Raw genomic sequence first — 24,549 nt, 5'->3', positions numbered from 1 at the left:
TTTGCTCCTCTTTTTCCTCGACATCACAATGCATCATGCATATCGTAAAGTCCTCAACAGATAAATTACCGTTACAGAGATATAATGAAATAGAAATTAAAAAGAAATACTATAGTGAAATTACGGAAATTATTAAAAAACTCAAAAAAATTACGAGTTGTTAAACAATGCCAGATGATCAAAACCATGAGTTTGGCTTGTCAACCAGTTTTCCAAGCACCGCACAAATTTTTATTCATTCCCACACAATTGCATATTGGGCGGTGTCGATCGATGGACTTGATGAAAGATTACTTTAAATGTTGAGGATTGTTTCCTTGTTTAGTTATATGCTGATTCACTTTCCTAGATTAGAGTGCGCATGAGTCCTATAAACAGCTCCTCTTTAAAAGAGCTAGATATCTCGGAAAATTAAGTGTATTAGGATGGTATCAACCGAAGGCCTCTTTGGAAGTTTATCTTGGCCTCTTCGAAGGATTGTTCTTCTTTTATATTGAATTCCAGTTCTTGTTTTGCTTTGGCCTCCCACTCCATATTACAACCTGAATTATACACGTGTAGTTCTCATTGCTTCATTTTTTATTTACAGTATAATTCACTTTTGGTTACTTGTTCATAAGTGTTGCTCGTTAGATTATGGATTTGCTCAGGGCATCTATGATTTCCCAGACTCCGTTGTCAGATGTCTTACTCAATAAATACATTCTATATGTCCTCGATCCTCTGCAGTCTCGATCAACCTGTATCTGATGTGATGGAATTGGAGATGGAAATTGGCTTGGAAGAGGTAAGTCAATTTGTATTCTTGTTCCATTCATCCACAAAATAAATAGATGTGATTGGAGATGAAATTCTTGGTTGCAGGCTTTAAGCATATTGAAAGTTTCTCTAACATCGAATTCTGCTTTGACCAAAGGTCTACTGAATTGCTTACCAAGCAAACAATCAAAGGTTCCCTTTCGACTTTCATAGGAATAATTTCGACTTTCGAATTCTGGTTTTAAAGCAAATTTCAAAGCAGATTCTAGCTTGTATTACCCTTTATTTGTAGGATATATGTGCTTCTTTGTGTAAATTGAGGCCGAATTATAGTGTTTTAAAATCTTTTCAGGAGAAGGAGAAAAGTATGACGACGTGTACTTCAGATTAGTTAGTTTGAACTGGGTTTATGTTATACAATTAAAAACTCGGAGTTAGAACAGTTTGAATGCACTCTGTTTAATCTAAAATCTGATAGCAATAGGATCTTCTAACATGATGAATTGATATGACATTGTTAAGATTGTATAAATTTATTTGTCTCTTGCTTCCTTAAACACAACTAGATCCAAAGAAAAAAAACCGACAAAGAAACTCCGGAATAGGAAAAGGATTAACAAATGAAATAAGGAAACTAAAACCGACTCCATCCTAAGCTAATATGGACTTGCTTCAGCTCAACACAATTGTGAAATATAAAGCGACCTTCTTGCTTGACGTTGGGGTCGAATTTTCTGGCAGTTGATGTGAGAGCCGATGAGCAAGCTTGTGGTTGTTCAATGTGGTTGACCGAATTATGGACTGATATCCACTTCCACTATTTTAGAGACCAAACCTGAATTTTTGATCTTTGTTGCAATGTGTTTGGTTGTTACCATCGTAAACTTTTGCAGACGACGCATCGACCGAATTTCTTGTGGGAGTGTCTCTAGATGTGGACAATTCATGATTTCTAGTTGCTCAAGGTCAGCATTTTCACATTCTTCAAATCGTACTTCTCTCAGATTCCACAACTCACTGATGCACAAGATTTGAAGTTTTCTCATCTTGAACACCAATTCTCGACCATTGTATGCATTCCGCAGTTTGAGGCGCCTTAGGTTGGACAACTCCTTTAGTATTGGCATGTGGTTTTCATCAAGACAAGTATTTACCAAAGCCAAGTACTTTATGTAACCAGGGAAACTATCAGCACTTGGTAGCCTAGCTATGCATCCATCAAGCCTCAGTGTGCTTATGCTGTAATGCCTACGTAGAACACGAATCTCGTCCAAACAAGACATCATTCTGAAGCGAAACCCTCTCAAAATAAGGTGAGTAAGTTCCTTTAACTTATCTAGTGCTGGAAAGAGCTCGCTTACATCCGAGTTTTCATCAATTTCTTCAATACCCAGTTTATACAGCCTAGTCATCTTCTCCAAGTTCGAGGCTTCATATGTCCAAGAATATATAGACATGAAGGTCAGGGTCTCAAGATTTTGTAGTGCATCTACTTCCAAAGGCTTCCAGTAAATTACATGAGACATGTAGAGATGACGAAGGCTGCTCATATCCTTGATAATATCCGGCACCTCCACCATAAAGTTTAAAGCTATATCCAGAACCTCAAGCCTTTTCAAGCCCCCCAACGAGTGTGGGATCTCTTCCACATAATTGTTTCTCAATCCCAAATACCTTAACTCGGTCAATGTCCCGATAGATTCTGATAAAGTCTTCGCCCCAAAATCTTCCATGTCGAGTATTTTGAGGAGTTCAAAACTCTTCCAATAAGACTGGCCTGCGTCGTCCAAGTATCGACCACCTCCATGGAAGATGAGAGAAACAAGATACTTGTCTTGATTCGTAGAGTGATTAAATTTGTCTTGATTTGTGGAGTGATTAAACTTGGCTCTGCCACAATGAATAACACGATGGCAAGGTCTCTCTAAGGGTCGATTATTTCCATTGTTCCTTAAGATCTCAAGGCCTATTTCCTCCTCTGCTTTTTTGATGGATAGCATGTGTAGTAGAGGATTCATGCGACACCTTTTCACTCTATAGATTTCTGGGTACGGGTGGACGACTTCAATAATGGATTGACCAGCTAACATGGCACATACTGTATCTCCGGTTCTTAGTCCATTTGCAGCCCAAATATGGTGCAACTTCTCTTCTCTCATTATTGCATTTTCCTTAAAAAAGGACATATGCAAGAAACATGCCTTCAGTTCTTCATCCAATTCAAGATACACCGGTTCCAACAATTTCAATGTTTTACTCAAATTAATTGAATCAAAAAATTCTTCCCATTCAATCCCTAAAAGTCTTTGCTTTGCTTTCTCCTTTCCAACATCTATTATAGCTATTGGCAAACCCCCACATTTCTTCAGCATCTCTTTCGCCTTCCTCTCCAACTCCTTTGAGAATTTGTTGTCATCACTTGTAAATTTATTAATTGTTTGCAAAAACAATTGCCAGCTCTTATCATAATCCAAAGCATTCATCTCATGAGTGTAAATCTCTTCATAGTCAATCTGATGGCAACTGGTGATCAACAATCTACATTCATGCCCTGATTATATACCATGTTAAGAACTTAATGCAATAAGGGAGACAAAGAAGGATGTTGAAGTGTGAAATTAGGAAATCCTACATTGAGCGTGTACATATACTTCTGAAGAATTAGTTTTTGTTTCGTAACGTATTTTGACTGAGTTAAATATGGGCCGAAACATATTGTCAGAACCAAAAGCTAACACACTTTAAATGTGTAGGACCAAAATGGTTTTTTATGCAATTGTACAAGACCAATTTTGGAGTTTAGTCTTTGATATATTAGTGTTGGAAATATATAGGATATAAGTTGGAGGAATAATTTAGTTTGGAGGAAATATTTGAGAGGAGGATGGGTGGAATATGTAGAAAATGGTTTAGGAGATGTTTTGATGTGGGGAAGGAAAGAACACTCAATTTCTCAAACTTTCTCAACTTCTCAAATTCTCAACTTCTTCAACTTGTACAAAATGTTACAACTTTCTCATATTTATAGACATCCCCTTCCTATTCTAGAATCATCTACTTCATAATTTTATATTCTAAATATCTAGATTTTTATCTATAAAAATCTAGATATTTCTTATATAAATATCTATTAATCTAGACTATTCTCCCTAAATATCTAGATATTCTCCTACTTAATACTTTTATATTCTAAATATCTATATTCTAGAGAATTCTATCTCTAGTTAATTCTACCAAAATATCTAGATATTTCTCTCCCCCAATTCTAGATAATTCTACATAATATCTAGATATTTATGATATCTAGATAATTCTACTACAAAAATCAAGTTTAATTATTTTTATTCCAACACCCCCCCCCCTTAAACTTGATTTGTCATCCCGAGCAACATCCTTAACTTGATAAAGTCTTCGTACTTGAGGGGCTTTGTGAAAATATCGGCAACTTGATCTTGCGATTTCACATACTCGACTTGAATCTCCTGGTTTGCAACGCATTCTCTTACGGTAGCGGGTGTCGATATACTTGCTTCGGTTGTGGAACACTGGCTTCTTGGTTAGTGCAATCGCCGACTTGTTATCCACACAAATAGTTGTTCGCTCCTTTTGGCCACCCGAGCTCCGACGTGTCATTATTCTCTTTGGCTTGATCTCTTCATCCATCGCAACTCGCCAAATTTCCCTTGTTGTAGCTTTTTCTGGTTTACAATCAGCAGATAAGCAAAATAAGGTGAGATCTTCTAACCTTGGGGTGTCATCATACACTTCGCCCAAACTTCGTGTGCGTTGTGTTGCTCTTTCATTCAAGAAAGATGGTGGCGAGTCTCTGACAGTTGATGTGGGAGATGTAGGTGGAGTTGTTTGTTCTTGTTGCTCCTCTCCCGTCTGCTCGCCTGTTATTTGATCTCCAAACGGTGGTATGAAGGTGTAGTCATTGTTTGAGCCGAAATCCCATACTCCTTCTTCATCGAACTCCACATCTCGGCTAATCATGGTTTTCAGCGAAGTTGGATCATATAACTTATAGCCCTTAGTGTTAGAGTCGTACCCGATGAAGATGAATGGCTTGCTTTTATCATCGAGTTTACTCCTCGTTTGATCCGGTACATGTGCATAAGCTTTGCTCCCGAACACTCTCAAGTGGGCGATCCCTGGTTGTTTCCCGCTCCAAGCTTCTTGAGGAGTCATTCCCCAGACACTTTTTGTTGGAGACCTGTTAGACAGGTATACGGCGCACGCCACTGCTTCTGCCCATAGCTCTTTGGGCAAATTCTTCGTCTTCAGCATACTTTGAGTCATCTCGACGATAGTCCTGTTCTTTCGTTCGGCAACTCCATTCTGCTGGGGGGATCTTGGGACCGTCAATAGCCGCCGAATTCCGTTTTCTTTGCAAAACTCTTGAAACTCCCTAGATGTGAATTCTCCACCTCGGTCGGTCCTCATTGCTTTGATTTGTAGACCGCTTTCTTTCTCGACGGCAGCCTTGAACTTCTTGAATGCGTCAAATGCTTCTGATTTCTGCTTCAAGAAGTATACCCACGTTTTTCTTGAAAAATCATCAATGAAAAGTAGGAAATAATTATTTTTACCGAGGGAGCTTGGCTTGATTGGTCCACACACGTCTGCATGGATTAACTCCAATGGCTTTTGAGCTCTCGAACTTGACTCCTTTGGGAACGGCTTTCTGAAGTGCTTCCCAATTAAGCATCCTTCACAGAGTTGATCGGGGTGCTCAATGGGTGGTAATCCTCGTACCATTTCTTTATTTGATAGCAATTTCAAGCTACCAAAATTCAGGTGCCCAAATCGAAGATGCCATAGCCAAGACTTATCTTTATAACATGCTTGAAGGCACTTCACCACATCATTTTGAACATTTAATAAAAACATCCTATTCTTGGACATAGGCACTTTGGCAATTAATTCATTTTTGCCATCTCTTATTGAAAGGCTATAATCTTTCATGTGAATGTTATAACCTTTCTCTAAGAGTTGTCCAAGACTCAGTATATTGTTTCTCATGTTGGGCACGTAATATACGTTAGAAATAAAATCATGAGCTCCATTCTTCAAACGAATTAGAATCTTGCCTTTTCCTTTAACTGGAATTTTAGATTCATCACCAAAGGAGACGTTACCACTTACTGATTCATCAAGCTCCACGAACATGCTCCTGTTTCCGCACATATGATTGCTCGCTCCCGTGTCGAGGTACCACATATCATCTTTTCTTCCAGCTTCTCCTTTATAAGCTAGAAGAACACATCCATTTTCTTCATTCGTATTCTCCACGTAATTGGCCTTCTCTTCAACTTTTGATTTTTTCTCTCTGCACTCGGAAGCATAATGCTCATATCTATGACAATTATAACACTCTATTGAAGATTTATCGTACCTCGATTGTGGATTGCTCCTTCCTCGTCCTATATTTGGGAACTCCTTTCTTTCTTCATTGTTGGAAAAATATCCTCGTCCACGTCCACGTCCATGAGCATATCCTCGACCACGACCACGATCTTGTCTTTGTCCGCGACCTCTTCCTTGTGGGCCACCACCATTACTCGAGCTTTCTTCTTTCTCCTTTGGGCTTACTTGCAACTTCAAAAGTTGCTCCAAAATTTCTTGTTTCTTCTTTTGTTTCTCCTCATATGCTTGTAGCGAACCCAATAAGTGATCGATGGTCATTTCCTCCAAATCTTTTGTTTCTTCTATTGTAACTACTATGTGCTCAAAATTAGGGGTTAGAGAGCGCAATATTTTCTCCATGATTCTAACATCCTCCAATTTTTCACCATTTCTTTTCATTTGATTTGACACCGCCAAGACTCTTGAAAAATAATCCGAAATTGATTCGGACTCTTTCATATGTAAAGATTCAAATTCCCCTCTTAAAGTTTGGAGGCGTACCTTCTTTACTCGCTCCGCACCAACACATAGCCATTCTTCCACGCTTCTTTGGCGGTGCTTGCACTCGAGATCTTCTCGAAATCGTCGTCCCCTAGAGCTTGGTAGATGAGATAGAGAGCCTTCTTGTCTCTCTTTCTCGCATCTCGCAATCTATCCCTTTGTTGTTGGGATAGATTGGTCTCATCTTGCGGCTCCTCGTAGCCATTCTCCACGATCTTCCAAACGTCGTGGGCTCCTAATAACGCTTTCATCTTGATACTCCAATTATCGAAACTGCTCTTATTGAGCATGGGGACTTGGAACGACGACAAGTTAGCCATACTACAGGTAGGAACTTATGGCTCTGGTACCACTTTGTTGGAAATATATAGGATATAAGTTGGAGGAATAATTTAGTTTGGAGGAAATATTTGAGAGGAGGATGGGTGGAATATGTAGAAAATGGTTTAGGAGATGTTTTGATGTGGGGAAGGAAAGAACACTCAATTTCTCAAACTTTCTCAACTTCTCAAATTCTCAACTTCTTCAACTTGTACAAAATGTTACAACTTTCTCATATTTATAGACATCCCCTTCCTATTCTAGAATCATCTACTTCATAATTTTATATTCTAAATATCTAGATTTTTATCTATAAAAATCAAGATATTTCTTATATAAATATCTATTAATCTAGACTATTCTCCCTAAATATCTAGATATTCTCCTACTTAATACTTTTATATTCTAAATATCTATATTCTAGAGAATTCTATCTCTAGTTAATTCTAACAAAATATCTAGATATTTCTCTCCCCCAGTTCTAGATAATTCTACATAATATCTAGATATTTATGATATCTAGATAATTCTACTACAAAAATCAAGTTTAATTATTTTTATTCCAACAATTAGTTCAACCAATTATATGTCTAATATGATAAGTTTTGTGGGTGACAGGTAGAATTATATTAAAACAACATAAATTATAATCTAGTTTGAAAGATTTCTATGCCTTGTAAAAGCATTTCAAAATCTATTTCTATCTATAAAGGTGAATAAGTTTAAGCATGCAGAATTAATTCTAACATAAAAAGTAAAGAAGCATACTTGGCTTTGAGAGGCGTGCAAGGTCTAGCAAGGATTCGTAGAGCATTTCTGGCCGCACGTTGTCGAGAACTATAAACCATGGCGGCATTTCTTCCAGGTGCCGGAGAAGCATCTGTTGGAGACTCTTGTTGTCCATCTCCTCCGGAAACAACGAATCTTCATCAAGTGTCACCAACTGGCGTATCAGTTCCACAAGCACCTCATGTTTACTTGTGTAACTAGAAAGGCTTACCCAAGCACGGCCCCGCTTGAATTTTTCAATGACGGCCGCATGCTTGTATACTTGTCTCGCAAGAGTTGTCTTTCCTATACCAACCATGCCTTTGATAAGAATAGGCATATGAATAAGCCACTCCTCTTCACTAAGAATCACTTTAAACATAAGCTGTTGCACGTCTTTCTCCAAGCCCACCACGACACCTTCGTCTCCTTCTTCTCCACCACTTTGTGAACTACTCACCGCCTTACCAACTCCAAACTCCATCATGCGCTTTTTCATCTCCCTCAGCGCATCTAGGTCCTCGGAGATATCATAAGGGCTCAGCCGCGATTTGTGTTCGGCTGAAACTTGAGCCACCTCAGCAAAGTCAGCTAGCAAATATTTTAGCCTGCTCATCTCTTCAGATTTATTGTCTCTGAAGAAGTCCAACATCATTCCGAGCTCTTTTATTACCTCTTTCAGGGCTACTAGTGTTTCAGGCTCGTAATCAATAAAGTCATCAGTCCTCGGTAACTCGATCAGAAAGCTCTCCAGTTCCCCTATCAGAAAGCCTTCGTTTTGAAAGTTGAGTATATATAAATATTACTACCTTGTAATTCAAATCACATTATGAACTTTTTGCTAAGTTTGGTTGTTACCATCTTTAACTTCCTCATATGCTTTATTAATTGTTTAGCATAAAAAAATAATATGCCATCTGTTCCTAAAAAAGAGACAATATTTGAAACGATGTGAGTTTTAATGCACAATTGATAAAGTAAGAGAGAAATAGAAAAAAAAAAGTGGTTGTAGTATTATTGGAGAATATTTTTTAAAATAAAATTGATTTATTTTTAAGGGACGTTCTAAAATGACAAATATGCTTTATTTTTAAGGGATGGAAGGAGTGTTAAATGGGTGGCTTAGACAAGTAGATTCAGCCACTTGCTATTGTTATTAGTAGATAGATTTATAATTTTATAATGTGTAATCAAATTAAATCCCAAATTGATATAAAGTCCAAATTTTGATACAAATTAAACTTTTGCTGCCATTATGATGTTGAATATTGGTGGACTATATTTTGTTGGATTTGTGTATTTATTCAGTTGGGCTGACCCTGATTGATTTAATGCAGAGGCCCAATGTTTGAGGTCCATCACTTACCTAGCTGCACCGATGGCTGCCACATGGATGTTTCACCCGGATCTTGAGTTGGGGCCGTTGGATCCAGGGTTGTGTATTAAGTGAGCATCGCCTCACTTCAGTCACTTATTCTAGACACTTCTCTCTCTCTCTCTCTCGTTCCTGAGACTCTCTCTGCATTCTCTCTTCGTTCTCTCTCTTCACTTATCAGGCTATTTCGCCGGTGAACTCCTCAAATCTTCAGTTTCCTCCGATTAATCCTTGTTTTAGTAGGATCTATCGATATAGATCATGAGTTTGGAGACTTTCTCAGTTTCCTTCGGAGTGTTCGGTCAATTCTAACCTAGGGTTGGAATCTGACGAAGTTTGGTGTTGAAGAAGTGAGAACTTGTGAAGACCTTGTGAGTTCTGTGAGTTTAGGGTTGTGAGCTGAATAGGCGGATAGATTCTGGTGGTTGTGAGCTGAATAGGCGGTTTGGTGGCAGTCGGTGTAGCTAGGGTTTCTGACCTAGAGTTTGACGGTTTCCCATCTTGTGACTTGTGGTAGAAGCGTGTGGGGAGGTCCTTGTTAGGTTTGGTATACTGAAAAGCATGTTTCGAGCAAGTTTCGCTCGAATAGAATCTTGCTTGTATACGTAAAACTCTATAATCCACTTTTAACCCGATTCAGTATTATTCGAGCAGTTTCGCACGAATAGAATCAATATATTATTACATTGTGTTTGCTTGTGTATTTAGAAGATGTTTTATAAACATTTGAATGTATAAGAAGCAAACAAAGTCTAAGTCTTTTGCTTAGTAGACTGGTTGTGGGCGTCGTCCACTTTAAGGTAACACAGTCGGTTCTATGCAATGCTTTGCAAAAGAAAAAGAAGAATTTCACAACCCAGATAGGCTTAGACTACCTATCGTGAAAGGTTGCAATGTCAGTCCGATTATTTCTAAGCCTTTCTGAAATAAGATGACGTTGGTGTGGTATAGCACTGAATGGATCTAAAAGCAAGACGTGTCTTTATGCTATCTACTGAAAGACTAGGTCTTGATAAATGACTATTTCTTAATCTACATACGTTAGCATTGAGCATACAGTATTGATTATGCACTACTTTGACTTATCAAATTGTGCGGGTTTTTCGCAACCCAATAATCCTGATATATTGGGTAGTGGTGATTAATATGTAGCGGTGCTAGGATTGCTATTATGTTGAATCGTGCGTGAGGTGAGTCTCATTTGATAATGTCCTCAAGAGGAGCTTGAACAAGGTTTTATTATTCGGAAAACTGGCCAGTTGGAGTTTTATTACTCTATGAATAATAAGTAAGTGTTTCTTGCTAAGTCCACTCTTGGAAATTAATAAGATGTTAATTAATTAAGTCCATAGCAGACATTAATTAATTAATGGACATTTATATTTTAAGCGCAGGAAATAAATAATATAAATAATAGAAACCCGGATTACTTGTAATTTCGGATTTGGATGGGGAGTGCAATATTACTTCTGTAGTGGCTGCTCGTAATATTCCAATATAAGCTTGTATTAAATTGTGGGTTCAATTTAATTAGTAAAAAGCTAATTGGGCAAGCCCATATCCAAAACCTTCCATAGATCCCTGTCTGGGCCCAAAAGGAACTTAATATAAATAGGAGAATAAATGAGACAGAATGATCACAATTTTGATTCTCAAAATTTTTGAAAATTTTGAACTCTCCAGCTGAAGGAGATTTCGAATTCTACTCCTATTCCCAAAAGGATTTCTTCTGTCTTCTTTATTTAAGTCCTAGTATTCTAGTGAGATCAGCCCACACTGATATTGGAATACAGTTTGGGAACTAGAGAGAAGATCCGTGGTCTAGTATTGAAAATCATCACGTGGAGAAGGCGCAAGCAATCGTCGATTATTTGGAGAATCAAATCGGTAACTCTAAACCGTAGAATTCATGTTTAGGATTTACTTTCTTTGAGCATGAATTTATTTGCGTTCTAGCATGCAATTATCTGTTTAACATGTGAATTGATTGATCCCATAATCGGTCAAATAGATCCTTATCTGATTTATTTGTTTTGTACAAGTCTTCCGCTGTGCAAGGGGCTCCAAACCCCAACAGTCCTTGGCCTGGTAGTCACTGTTGTTACCTAAGCTATATCCTTACTTGTTCTTTCTTGGTTACTGGTTGTCTATTTCTCTTGTTTAGATCCGAGTGGATCTTGTGTTTGGTTTACTAATACTTCTACTTAGTGTGCAGATAGTCGAAGGAGCTGGAGCCTCAAATCTGGTAGAAGACTTGAGAATAGCTAGGGTTTCGATTAGTCAGCTCTATAATAAGTAGACTTGTATTCGTGTTTTCCCTTTGTATCTTGGCTTGCATTTTTGAGATTAGTCATCTCAGATCAATATCAATAAAAGAGGTAACGGTAATTAGTGAATCCCGAGTGATTTGATCCCTACATGATACATGAGTCATACTTTGATAACCATATATGAAATTAACCCCAATCACAGTAGTACATTTAATTGTATAATCTTTTATTGAAAGCGGTTACATAATAACTCCAAGATTCATGTCTTCAAATTGTCACGGCCTCGACAAGCACCATCTTTACCCATTCTTTGCATTTGTTGGGATCGGAATAGCAATCCGCGTCCGAATAGAGAAGATGTACGACACGAGCAAGATTGACAACACGCGTGAGGATTGGCATGGATGCCGGTGTTGGCTCAAGGCATTCTTGATTCATATCTTTCCATGCGTTCTTCACTCGTTGTTTAAGTTGAGCACGAGCATCATCCTCCGACACGCCATATTGTTTCATGTAGCAATGTATTGCTGAGGGTTTCTCCTCATACTACATGAATTAAATCCATAAATAAGAGACAATGCAAATGTAACATATGCATAACACGTGCATATGTTATAGTACGTGCTTAGCGCCTAAGCACTAAAGCGCGCACACACATGCTTAACACAACCTATAAGAATTTTTTGATTTTATATACGATACACACGCACATATATATGTACGACATACCTCGTCTCCAACTAAGTCATCCATTAATCGACCAACTACGGATGATGCTGGCACTATCAGAGGTTCCGTTGTAATCCAATCGAAATCTCTTTGACTAACTTGATCTCCCATACCCACCAAAGAAGTTGTTGATGCCATCATGTAACCAGCAGACTCGAGGGACACCTTCATATACTCGTCTAGTGTTGGAATATAATCGTTATACAACCATTTCGCCTCCTCAAAATATGCCATTGCTAACTTTTTCATCTGCAAACAAATTCAAAAAACTCGTTAAATAAAATGTGGGTAAATTGTCAGAAAAACCATGAAATTTGGTCACGAATATTGTTTTTAATATTAATGTTGCGGGATTCGTTAAATTTTGACCAAACTTCATGACTTTTTGACAGTTTAGTTTACTATGGAAAGATGAATACTTCTTGTATTGCATATTGGACGCGGTATGATTCTTCGATTTTCTCCATTTCATCTTCTATCTCAGTATAAGTATCAATAAGGCTTCGGTAGCACATTTGGATGTATGGTGGTGAATCCTCCAACGTCTCATTAGCATCCCAACTGAAACAAGAAAATAAAACACATTTGTTAGGTCAAATTTATTCAAAACAATTGTAATAGTAAGTAAAAACTAACTGAAAATTTGCATCCAACCATTGAACACTGTCTGTTAGAATCTGTAGTTCATCTAGCGTTGCATATTCATATGTGTCGTCAAGAATCGAAGCCATACAAATGGCTTTCAGTAATATTCTTCTTGCTTCAGCATAGCTTGGCTCAAAGAAGACTCCTACCATCCACAGGTACAATTCTGTAACCCTATCTCTTGCATAAGGCATTTTATTCTTCACGTCCAATTTCTTCCACCACCTATTTCAATTAAATGGAATATAAATTTAAATAACTGCAATCAAATTATAGAATTATAATAAAATGAAATCACAATAATTAAATATAAGTACCTTGTAGCATCACTGAGCTCTCTCTGGTGCATCTTCTGCACTAGGTTGAAATCCAATTTCGCAAAATTCAGTAGTATTTCATTATGTGACTCGTCTTCTTGGTACACGGAAATGAACTTTCTGGCACCTAATCTTGTGACACTCAAGGGGTTTGGCATCCTCAGAGCTTCGTGAATACGTTTGGAGAGAGACACATCAGCCTCCATATTTTGGAGTGAAGCATGAAGATGAGACGAACAAAACCCTATTGCTTTGTCCAAAATTTCCTCGTCGTGTTTGAGAAGATGAGCCGCCTCGTATAAGCTCAACAAACCTTCAACGTTGTTTTTCAGTGACGCCCCATAATTTCCTTCACCATCAGTGAATTTGCGAAACACATCTGTTGAAGTAAACTGTCAGTAATCATATTTCACAACGAAAGGTGTGGTTGTAGCATGTAAGAATCTTACCACATGGGACGTTGTAACCTTGTTGTCTAAGCAAACGAAAGCGAAGAGCCACAATGCATAGATCATCATTGTCTTTGCTATTTTGCTGCATGTAACGGTCATGAATATATTTCAAGGATTCTTCAATTTCTTTTTCGAAGTGATATTCCACTCCCAAGCGTTGGATCACATCGATGAGTTCCAGTTTATACGTTGAATCATCTGGAGTTTGAGTTAGAATTTTTCTGACCATTTCTTTCCGCTTTGTGAGCTCTTCTTTTTCAGCATCAGTGATTTTCTACAATGGAATGAAGAGATATATATGATTGATGAAGGAAATATTCAAGACAACAATTAGAGATTATTTACTTTCCCTTTAATGTATAATGAGAATTGGATGTAACAAAGTTGGTTATCTAATAGTACAATTGGTGTACTTTATTTTCTACATTCAATTTTTTTTTTTAGTTTTATCAAAATGTAGTATATTATGATGCAAAAACATTAGATTTAAGAATGTAATGAATGACAAATTTTCTTAAGAATATACCGACCGTTATATCTGAATTATATTTGAGAAAGAAGTCTCCCCAAATGGATGGATGAGCTTTTGCGGATTTCCGAATTTCATCTAAGTTCTTGCCATTCTTGACCGGAGCCGGTGGTGAACATCTTTCCATCTTACTCAGATCTTCTAAGCAAATGTGCTTGTGTGTGAGAGATAGATGAAGAAACATGAAGGAATTTATAAGATTTTGTTGTCCCAAACTCTACTATTTTTTCAACACTCAAATAATATTCCAAAACACGAAATCCATATGCTAAGCTTTATTTAATTTGTCGTATTTTCCATCTCACAGTATCCTTGGGAAGGAATATGCCACATGCATAAGTGAATAACTAACAAAAATTATCATTAATATCAGTACATTGTATAGCACGAGATAACCCTTATAAATAAGATAATTATTTGGACGTTATCTATGCATGTATCCTATTTTCTCAACATATTATTTGGGCATTATGAGAACATAATTTAATCCAAAATCTCTTCTAAATAATACTAGTACTAGAGTAGCTGTGAATTGACTCGATTAAATTGTGTCGTCGATCGAAATTCTTAAATTGGATGTTGCTTCTCATGGGATACAATGATTTAATTATTGCAGGCCAACTATTTTTTATTATATTTATTCTATACTAATTTAAGTCTACTTGGATTTGACTATTAGTGTACCATATAAAGAAACTCTCTTAAACAAAAAATAAACAGAGTTTACCAACAAATTTTTATCAAATGCTTCATGATGCAATATCCAGCTTGAATTTTCGGCAAAAAAAATAAATAAAAAAAATACTTAAGTTGCAATAGTTCTTTCAATATATGTAAAATACTTGCATTAATATTAAACAACGTTTGAACATTAATAGCATATAACCATTGGAATCTTTCCAACGACAAGTTGTAGCGCAACTTCAGTTTTGACTAAGTGATGATGCCGACTTTTATTTTTAATTTTCCTCTTGTGGAGTAAAATAAATTGCTACATTGATTAACATTAGTAGTCTTTTATGTAACAACCTAGTTTTGAAATGGTTCCCATTAGGTTGTTACATCAATTGGAAAGTAACGCACATCAATTGGATCACTAAACTATTGTCCCTCAAATATAATTTTTGCAACTCGCATGAATTAATTGAACCATCAAACTTACCTAATTCAAACGTGCAACAAGGTGATGGTATAGGCTTATGATCATCTTCATAAATCCAAGATTGTTACATGCTAGACAATGTAAGGAATTTCAGTACAAAACGCCTCAAATAGCAAAAAATCGCATGCTCCTCTTTTTCTGCGACGTCACAATGTATATCGTAAAGTCCTCAAAAAATAAATTACCGTTACAGAGATACAACGACAAAGAATTTTAAAAGCAAAACTATAGTGAAATAATGAAAATTATTGAAAAAACTCGAAAGAAATGACGAGCCTCTTAAACGATGTCAGGTGATCAAAACCATGGGTTTGACTTATCAAACAACCTGATAGAGATCATGATCTCCATTATCTCTTGAAGATCATTTTCATTATTGTGGAGATTGATGAAAGATTACTTTAAATGTTGAGGATTGTTTCCTTGTTTAGTTGTATGCTGATTCACTTTCCTAGATTAGAGTGCGTATGAGTCCTATAAACAGCTCTTCTTTAAAAGAGCTAGATATCTCGGGAAATTAAGTGTATTAGGACGGTATCAACCGAAGGCCTCTTTGTAAGATTATCTTGGCCTCTTCGAAGGATTGTTCTTTTATATTGAATTCCAGTTCTTGTTTTACTTCCACCTCCCACTCCATATTACAACCAGAATTATACACGTGTAGTTCTCATTGCTTGATTTTTTATTTACAGTATAATTCTCTTTTGGTTACTTGTTCATAAGTGTTTCTCGTTAGATTTGGATTTGCTCAGGGCATCTATGATTCCCAGACTCCGTTGTCAGATGTCTTACTCAATAAATACATTCTATATTTCCTCGATCCTCTGCAGTCTCGATCAACCTGTATCTGATGTGATGGAATTGGAGACGGAAATCGGCTTGGAAGAGGTATGTCAATTTGTATTCTTGTTCCATTCATCCAAAAAATAAATAGATGTGATGGAATTGGAGATGAAATTCTAGGTTGCAGGCTTTAAGCATATCATCGAATTCTGCTTTGACCAAAGGTCTACTGAATTGCTTACCAAGCAAACAATCAAAGGTTCCCTTTCGACTTTCATAGTATTTTAAGTGTTATACTAGTTCTAAAGCAAATTTCGAAGTAGAGGGGAAAAAACAACAAGATCCAGGGAATAAAACCGACAAAGAAAATCCGGAATAGGAAAGGGATTAACAAATGGGCCACTCACCCCTTAAAAGGCCTCATAAGGGGGAGGGTTATGCATCCTTATATAGAAGAGATAGGATGCATAACCCTCCCCCTTACGAGGCCTTTTAAGGGGTGAGTGGCCCATTTCTAATATGGTATCAGAGCGGGCCCAAGTCGATGATGGATTTCTCTTTATTTCTTATCTACCTCACGAGTGGAAAACCGATGTCCTTTCCGGCCCACATCGATGATGGTTCTCTCTTATCTCTTGCATTGCCCACTGTTACAGACGTGCTCCGTAACGAGGCCGGTTAACTAACTTCTCGGAGGGATAAGGTGATCGAACCTTCGACGTTCTCGAAAGATGGACCACGAATTGCTGATTTTCGGACGTTCTCCGACGAACAACAACTAGGGACGAAAGATAATATTCTTGTTGCTCAAAACAAGTTTAGGAAAAGTATTTCATTGATAATTGATTGATTCCAAATGATAACAAGATGACCTATTTATAAGTCTAGAATTCTAACCTAACTTATTGAGCAAGAAAATAAATATATATGGGAATGATATGGTGAATCAAAATTAACTAAATAGAATAATATTCTATGGATATTCCCTAATACTAATATGTAAAGGATGATCGTATCAACTCCCCCACGGTTGAAATCCACCTTGTCCTCAAGGTGGGAACTACGAAGAAACTAAGAGAGTTGAAAGCCGACTTTGGCGAGGCATCTCCTCCTGGATCAAACACACACCGAACAGCTGAGCGTCTCCCTTCATCACCTCCGTAAAAAATCAATATAGGCAGACTGATGTGTTCATCCAAATTCAATGCTAAAATGGAAAGCTCCGCCACACATCCCTGAATGTGCAAACACAACTTGTTATTTCGCGGAGGAATCAACCTTGCATCGGCGTTGAGCGATGGTAATCGAGGATTCATATTTGGAACATCACTGACACTCAAATCCACATAGACACAAGCAAGTCCCTGCGAACCGGTGTGAGCATCTCCTGTCTTATCCAATTCTTCCGCTTGTAACTTAAGCACATCCTCGAACAACCTTCGCTTCTCTTCCAGTTCCACTTGACTGTCCTGCTTCTTCATATCAAATCCAGCCTTATTGTCATCAACAAGGTTTTGAATCTCCATGCTCTCTCTCTTGCTCGGCTTTTTAGTCAACACAATGAAATCGTTTTCTTTCGTCGCTAAACCAGGTCGAAGGGCTTCAACTGTATTCTCTTTCTCGAGCAGCTGCAAAAAAGTGTTATTGACCTCTTCTTCTCTTTTGGCCATATAGTCATTCCACAAACTAGTAAATACGATCAACTTCTCCTCCCTCTTCTCTTCACAATTATGCGAATCAATTTCCCACTCATTTTTCCTTGAGCTTGAGACACCCGCTTGCAGTTGATGAGGAGAGGCGCATAATGGAGCTTTCACGGACAACGATAGCAAGGGCTGGCAAGGACTCAATGCGGCGTAGGGCGGAAGCTCTATAGTCGATGTTGTACTTGGCTGTTTTAGCGGATGATCTGACTGCAGCGGTGGCTTCTGGTCGAGCACGAGCTGCGGTCGTGTGGGGGTACGGGAGCTTGGGAACGTGGGTCGCTGGTTCTGGTTTTGGGGCTGCTGGCACAGCAGGTCTGGTGGAGTCGGCTGTGGCGGAGGTTCTGGCAGCGGGGAAGTGCGAATATCTTCAATACGGCAACCGGACGTTTGGGAGGGTGGACACCAGCAAGTCTGCCTTTTCGCATCCAGAAATTGCTGCTGATGCGATTCTGGAGAAAACCAACCCGAGTTCGGGCTTTGACGTGCGCAATGCGGCTGTCGGAGTGGCCGTTCCTGCTCCACAAACTGATCCCTAGAGGGGAAGGCATTGCGCGGCGGCTGATAGGCATTCTGTCGGGTGGAACACCGGCGAGCAGGTAGCGGCTCATATGCGGCCCGACCGAACTGTTGCCGATAGCCCGGAGGGTCCCAGCAAGGCAGCGAATAGTACCGCAGATCTTGAGCCGGCTGTGGCTGTGGCTCCGGCAGCGGACGAGGGCAAAGCTTTCTGCGGGAATCGGAGCACGCATAGGGCTGCTGTGTATATGTTGCTTTTGACGTATGCAAGTTTGTAACACGCCGTTCGATTTTGTCACAACGTGATTCCAACCTGGAGATAGCGGCATCCAATTGATCGAACAATTGTTCATAACGCCCCAATCCGGTGTAGTTGCGTGACATGATGACGTTGAACGGCGGCGGTGAAGCTCGGGGCTGACTTTTTTTCTTCGGTATTTGGGGAATATGGATGAATAAGATGGACGATTTGGTGTGGCTGTGGGGTAGTGCAGAGGCTGATTTTTTTTTTTTTTTTTTTTTTTTTGATATTGGTGAATAATTTGGGGATATAGATGGAACTAAGATATAGGAAGAGTTCGGAATGAAAGCACCAGTTGTTACAGACGTGCTCCGTAACGAGGCCGGTTAACTAACTTCTCGGAGGGATAAGGTGATCGAACCTTCGACGTTCTCGAAAGATGGACCACGAATTGCTGATTTTCGGACGTTCTCCGACGAACAACAACTAGGGACGAAAGATAATATTCTTGTTGCTCAAAACAAGTTTAGGAAAAGTATTTCATTGATAATTGATTGATTCCAAATGATAACAAGATGACATATTTATAAGTCTAGAATTCTAACCTAACTTATTGAGCAAGAAAATAAATATATATGGGAATGATATGGTGAATCAAAATTAACTAAATAGAATAATATTCTATGGATATTCCCTAATACTAATATGTAAAGGATGATCGTATCACCCACCCACGTGATGGAAGACCGATGTCCTTTCCGGCCCACACGTGAGGGGGCGTGTTAAATTCTCTCAATTCTGTCCCACACCGACTTGGTGATGATCCAATCTAATCTATATAAGTGTGGATAACCCTCCCCCTTATGAGGCCTTTTAAGGGGTGAGTAGCCAATTTCTAATAAAATGAAATAAGGAAACTAAAACAAACTCCATTCTAAGCTAATAAGGACTTGCTTCAGCTAAACATAATTGTGAAAGATAAAGCGGCCTTCTTGCTTGACGTTGGGGTCGAATTTGCTGGCAGTTGATGTGAGAGCTGATGAGTGAGCTTGTGGTTGTTGGATATGGTGTAAGCGAAGTGACCTCCTGTTAAGAGGTTTGAACTCTCAACAAGGATACGAACGATAACATGGAGTCGCAAGGACGTAGAATCTCGACGATCAACCCAAATTGACAGATTAGTAGAGAAAATAAAAGACAAAAATAATGCAAAGTTGTTATTTCATAGTAGGGAATAGAGAAACAACACGGCCTTTAAATACTAAGGACCCTAGGGTTGATTCGACCTACGATTCGGGAAAGAATCAATAAAGAAAACCCGAAAAGGAGCTTTAATTATGCTCGACCCAAAAATAGTGTTTAATTTAAAGGAAACAATCTAAGCAGAAAATAATTAGCAAAACTAGATTATGGAAATTAACTAAATAAAGTCTTCTAGATGCTTTGGCTTCTTCCGAGCTCGTTAGAGTCGTGATGGCCTTGCATCTGTTGATTTCTCTGGAGCCAATCTCTCCACGGTGTCGTAGACGCTTCCGGCTCCAGCTCCGGCAATGACGACTCTTCTAACTCGGCTGCAACCACTGATCTCGTATCCACTTCAAATTATGGACTGATATCCACTTCCACTATTTTGGAGAGCAAGCCTGAATTTTTTATCTTTGTTGCAATGTGTTTAGTTGTTACCATCTTAAACTTTTGCAGTGAACTCATCGACTGAATTTCTTGTGGGAGTGTCTCCAGATGTGGACAATTCATGATTTCTAGTTGCTCGAGGTCAGCATCTTCACATTCTTCAAATCGTACTTCTCTCAGATTCCACAACTCACGGATGCACAAGATTTGAAGTTTCATCATCTTGAACACCAATTCTCGACCATTGTATGCATTCCGCAGTTTGAGGCGCCTTAGGCTGGACAACTTCATTAGTATCGGCATGGGGTCCTCATCAAGACAAGTATTTACCAAAGCCAAGTACTCTATCTCGAGAGGGAAACTATAGGCACTTGGTAGCCTAGCTATGCATCCATCAAGCCTCAGAGTGCGTATCTCTTCAAGCCTCAGTGTGCATATCTCGTTATGCCTACCTAGAACATGAATCTCGTCCAAACAAAACATCATTCTGAAGCGAAACCCTCTCAAAATAAGGTGAGTAAGATTCTTCAACTTAGCTAGTGATCGAAAGAGCTCGCTTACATCCGAGTTTTCATCAATTTCTTCAATACCCAATTTATCTAGACTAGTCATCTTCTTCAAGTTCGAGGCTTCATATGTCCAAGAATATATAGACACGAAGGTCAGGGTCTCAAGATTTTGTAGTGCATCTACTTTCAAAGGCTTTCTGCAAATCACATCAGACATGTAGAGATTACGAAGGCTGCTCATATCCTTGATAATATCCGGCACCTCCACCATAAAATTTAGAGCTATATCGAGAACCTCAAGCCTTTTCAAGGCCCCCAACGAGTGTGGGATCTCTTCCACATAATTGTTTCTCAATCCCAAATACCTTAACTCGGTCAATGTCCCGATAGATTCTGATAAAGTCTTCGCCCCAAAATCATCCATGTCGAGCATTTTGAGGAGTTCAAAACTCTTCCAATAAGACTGGCCTGCGTCGTCCAAGTATCGACCACCTCCATGGAAGATGAGAGAAACAAGATACTTGTCTTGATTCGTAGAGTGATTAAATTTGTCTTGATTTGTGGATTGATTAAACTTGGCTCTGCCACAATGAATAACACGATGACGAGGGCTCTCTAAGGGTCGATTATTTCCATTGTTCCTTAAGATCTCAAGGCCTATTTCCTCCTCTGCTTTTTTGATGGATAGCATGTGCAGTAGAGGATTCATGCGACACCTTTTCACACTATACATTTCTGGGTACGGGTGGACGACTTCAATAATGGATTGATCAGCTAAACGGCCACATGGTATAAATCCTGCTTCTACACCATTTGCATCCCAAATATGGTGCAACTTCTTTTCTCTAATTATTGCATTTTCCTTACAAAAGGACATATGCAAGAAACAAGACTTGAGTTGTTCATCCAAGCCATTATACATCGGTTCCAACAACTTCAGTGTTTTACTCAAATCAATTGAATCAAAAAGTTCTTCCCATTTAATCCCTAAAAGTCGTTGGTTTGCTTTCTCCCTTCCAACATCTATTATAGCAAGCGGCAAACCCCCACATTTTTTCAACATCTCCCTGCCCTTCCTCTCCAAGTCCTTTGAGAATTTGTTCTCATTACTTGTGAATTTATCAACTATTTTCACAAACAATTGCCAACTCTTATCAGAATCCAAAGCTTTCATATCATGAGTGTAAAACAGCTCTTTTTGAATCTGATGGCAACTGGTGATCAACAATCTACATGTATGCCCTGATTATATACCATGTTAAGAACATAATGCAATAAGGGAGACAAAGAAGAATATTGAAGTGTGAAATTAGGAAGTCCTACATTGTGCGGTTACATATACTTCTGAAGAATTAGTTTTTGTTTCGTAACATATTTTGATTGAGTTAAATATGGACCGAAACATATTTTCAGGACCGAAAGCTAACACACTTAAAATGTGTAGGACCAAAATGATTTTTATGAAATTTTACAAGACCAATATTAGCTCAACCAATTATATGTTTAATGTGATAAGTTTTGGTGGGTGACAAGTAGAATTATATTAAAACAACTTAAATTATAATATTGTTTGAAATTGTAAAAGCATATTAAAATCTATTTCTATCTAAAAAGGTGAATAGGTTTAAGCATGCAGAATTGATTCTAACATAAGAAATAAAGAAGCATACTTGGCTTTGAGAGGTGTGCAAGGTCTAGCAAGAAGGAGTTGAAGCACATTTCTGGCAGCACGTTGTCGAGAACTATAAACCATGGTGGCATTTCTTTCAGCTGCTGGAAAAGCATCTGTTGGAGACTCTGGTTGTCCATCTCCTCCAGCCACAACGAATCTCCATCAAGTGTCACCAACTGGCGTATCAGTTCCACAAGCACCTCATGTTTACTTGTAAAACTAGAAAGGCTCACCCATGCACGGCAGCCCTTGAATTTTTCAGTGACGGCCGCATGGTTGTATACTTGTCTAGCCAGAGTTGTCTTTCCCATACCAACCATCCCTTTGATAAGAATAGGTTTATCAATAAGCCACTCCTCTTCACTAAGAATCACTTTAAACACAAGCTGTTGCACGTCTTTCTGCAAGCCCACCACGACACCTTCGTCTCCTTCTCCACCACTTTGTGAACTACTCATCGCCTTACCAACTCCAAACTCCATCATGCGCTTTTTTATCATCCTCAGCGTATCTAGATCCCTGGAGATAGCAAAAGGCCACAACTGCGATTTGTGTTTCGCTGAAACTTGAGCCATCTCAGCAAAGTCAGCTAGCAAATTTTTTAGCTTGCTCATCTCTTTAGATTTATTGTCTCTGAAGAAGTCCAACATCATTCTGAGCTCTTCTATTACCTCGTTCAGGGCTTCTAGTGTTTCAGGATAGTTATCAATAAAGTTCATCGGCAACTCAATCAGAAAGCTCTCCAGTTCCCCTATCACCCCTAAGATGATGGCCTCCGACATGCTTATTGGCAAACTGCACGTACGAAAATTGACATTATTTACTCTGTAATGGTTATCTCAGATTTTGCTTCATTTTTACCAAATGGATATTTTAGTAATATTAACTCTGAAGAAAAGCACTAAGATAATATTAACTCGTAAGGAGTTAGGGGAGTTAGGGTCAGCTTCTGATATTTCTTTTTCCACTGAAGGATTGGCACGGAGTATAACAAAATTCTTTACTAGAAGAACATCCTCGCGTACATCCAAAGGGATAGCTGCAAACAAGTTTACACCAAGTAGTTACAAGTAGTTTGTGGTTGTTTGTTAGACGTACACATTTGTGATATTTTACTAAATCTATTTAATTTTTAATCAGTTTTCTACATTTAAATGATTATGCATTTAAATTTATCTTAAATCCAATAAAAGATAATATAATCATAATCATAATTAGATATATATTTAAAATTTCAAAATTATTTATGCAAGAATCGGACGAAAAGGTGGCATTCTTGGAAGGGGTTCGCGAGAATGAATAATGGCGTCAGTGAGTTTTCTGTTCTGTTCGCGCTGGTTTAATATTCTGCTGAGACACGCATTCTAAGAATGCGTGTTTAATAGTTTTGTTCTGTTTTGTTGCGTGATCTGTTGAGACACGCGTGTTTAAATACGCATTCCAAGAATGCGTATTTAAACACGCTTTCTAAGAATGCATATTTAAACACGTATTCTTAGAATGCATAACACCCATTGCTAGAAAAAAAAAAAAAAACCACCCATCCATGGAAGCAGTTTTCTAGAACCACCTATTTATAGAATTTTGCCGCAGCGAGAGCCTTGCCTCCGAGAGATCGACTCAAGCCACTTTAGAAGTTCTCAAACTACGTCGCTAGGTAGTGACGTAACTCTTTAGTTAGCAAGCCTTTTCATGTGTTCTTTTAATTAACGCTTTTATTGTATTTTTTCGAATTGTTTTGGTCGGGCGTTTTATAAGCCCCGTTCGGATTTTCTTAGTTGGTTCTTTCCCGGACTTGTAGGTTAAGTCGAACCAATCCTAGGGTCTTAGTATTATAAAAAGGGCTATTTCATTAAACTCATTCAATTAATGAAATCATTTTTACGGCCCAATAGATTGAGCAACAAGAAACTCTTCCTCACAAACGCTGCCGACGAGTAACTCACTCGCGCTCAGCTCCTCTCACCGGAAAACACCGCCGACCAAAACCTCTTGGGCGCCGGATTGTCTACGGTTTTCGTTTCTTGTGCGTGGAATTGAAACGTTAAGGAAATTGATCTTTAACAACCGATGCTTTTCATATCGAACTCACTATGGCTGGAACGGAAGAGGCTTGCCCTCCGTCGGCTCTTCTTACGGGTGGTAACGCTCAAGAGTTGGTGCTCGGGTCTCGGGGCCGTAACAAGACAGGGGTACGCCGTAACCCTAACGATCCCAGACCGCCGCCTAGGGACGACATCGACACTCTTCCACAGC

At 38.6% G+C, this 24,549-nt stretch overlaps 4 protein-coding genes across 4 annotated transcripts; all 4 read right to left on the bottom strand.

Moving 5' to 3' along the window:
* Positions 1–1,553: 1,553 nt before the first annotated feature.
* Positions 1,554–9,146, bottom strand: LOC125197069 (putative inactive disease susceptibility protein LOV1). Its single transcript, XM_089057016.1, has 3 exons — positions 9,122–9,146; positions 7,756–8,514; positions 1,554–3,310 (listed from the first exon to the last, which is right to left on the bottom strand). The coding sequence occupies exons 1-3, from the start codon at positions 9,144–9,146 to the stop codon at positions 1,554–1,556; spliced, it is 2,541 nt and encodes an 846-aa protein (XP_088913142.1).
* Positions 9,147–11,667: 2,521 nt separating this feature from the next.
* LOC148929763 (bicyclo-germacrene synthase-like) lies at positions 11,668–14,199 on the bottom strand. The gene is made up of 7 exons (XM_089069587.1): positions 14,074–14,199; positions 13,541–13,817; positions 13,092–13,470; positions 12,784–12,999; positions 12,549–12,690; positions 12,130–12,378; positions 11,668–11,946 (listed from the first exon to the last, which is right to left on the bottom strand). Exons 1-7 carry the CDS (start codon positions 14,197–14,199, stop codon positions 11,668–11,670), a joined length of 1,668 nt encoding a protein of 555 aa, XP_088925713.1.
* A 2,810-nt stretch (positions 14,200–17,009) lies between these two features.
* Positions 17,010–17,687, bottom strand: LOC148929762 (uncharacterized). The gene has a single exon (XM_089057015.1). It carries the CDS (start codon positions 17,685–17,687, stop codon positions 17,010–17,012), a length of 678 nt encoding a protein of 225 aa, XP_088913141.1.
* Positions 17,688–19,862: 2,175 nt separating this feature from the next.
* LOC148929761 (putative inactive disease susceptibility protein LOV1) lies at positions 19,863–23,075 on the bottom strand. The gene is made up of 2 exons (XM_089057014.1): positions 22,292–23,075; positions 19,863–21,863 (listed from the first exon to the last, which is right to left on the bottom strand). The coding sequence occupies exons 1-2, from the start codon at positions 23,073–23,075 to the stop codon at positions 20,083–20,085; spliced, it is 2,565 nt and encodes an 854-aa protein (XP_088913140.1). The 3' UTR covers positions 19,863–20,082.
* Positions 23,076–24,549: the final 1,474 nt, after the last annotated feature.

Source organism: Salvia hispanica, chromosome 4, assembly GCF_029641045.1.
Source record: "Salvia hispanica isolate PSC_SH4W2 chromosome 4, Shi_PSC_v1, whole genome shotgun sequence".
Classification (NCBI taxonomy): domain Eukaryota; kingdom Viridiplantae; phylum Streptophyta; class Magnoliopsida; order Lamiales; family Lamiaceae; genus Salvia; species Salvia hispanica.
The sequence above is the reverse complement of the archived record's forward strand: the minus strand, read 5'-3'. Positions and strand labels throughout refer to the sequence as shown.

Coding starts and splice junctions, on each gene's coding strand:
- LOC148929762 (XM_089057015.1), bottom strand. CDS start 17,687: ATGGCCAAAAGAGAAGAAGAGGTCAATAACACTTTTTTGCAGCTGCTC.
- LOC148929761 (XM_089057014.1), bottom strand. CDS start 23,075: ATGTCGGAGGCCATCATCTTAGGGGTGATAGGGGAACTGGAGAGCTTT. Junction 21,864..22,291: donor TGCACACCTCTCAAAGCCAA/GTATGCTTCTTT, acceptor GTATATAATCAG/GGCATACATGTAGATTGTTG.
- LOC125197069 (XM_089057016.1), bottom strand. CDS start 9,146: ATGTGGCAGCCATCGGTGCAGCTAG. Junction 8,515..9,121: donor GCAGCCATCGGTGCAGCTAG/GTAAGTGATGGA, acceptor GCTTTCTGATAG/GGGAACTGGAGAGCTTTCTG. Junction 3,311..7,755: donor TGCACGCCTCTCAAAGCCAA/GTATGCTTCTTT, acceptor GTATATAATCAG/GGCATGAATGTAGATTGTTG.
- LOC148929763 (XM_089069587.1), bottom strand. CDS start 14,199: ATGGAAAGATGTTCACCACCGGCTCCGGTCAAGAATGGCAAGAACTTA. Junction 13,471..13,540: donor AGGTTACAACGTCCCATGTG/GTAAGATTCTTA, acceptor TTACTTCAACAG/ATGTGTTTCGCAAATTCACT. Junction 12,379..12,548: donor TCCAATATGCAATACAAGAA/GTATTCATCTTT, acceptor ATTTGTTTGCAG/ATGAAAAAGTTAGCAATGGC.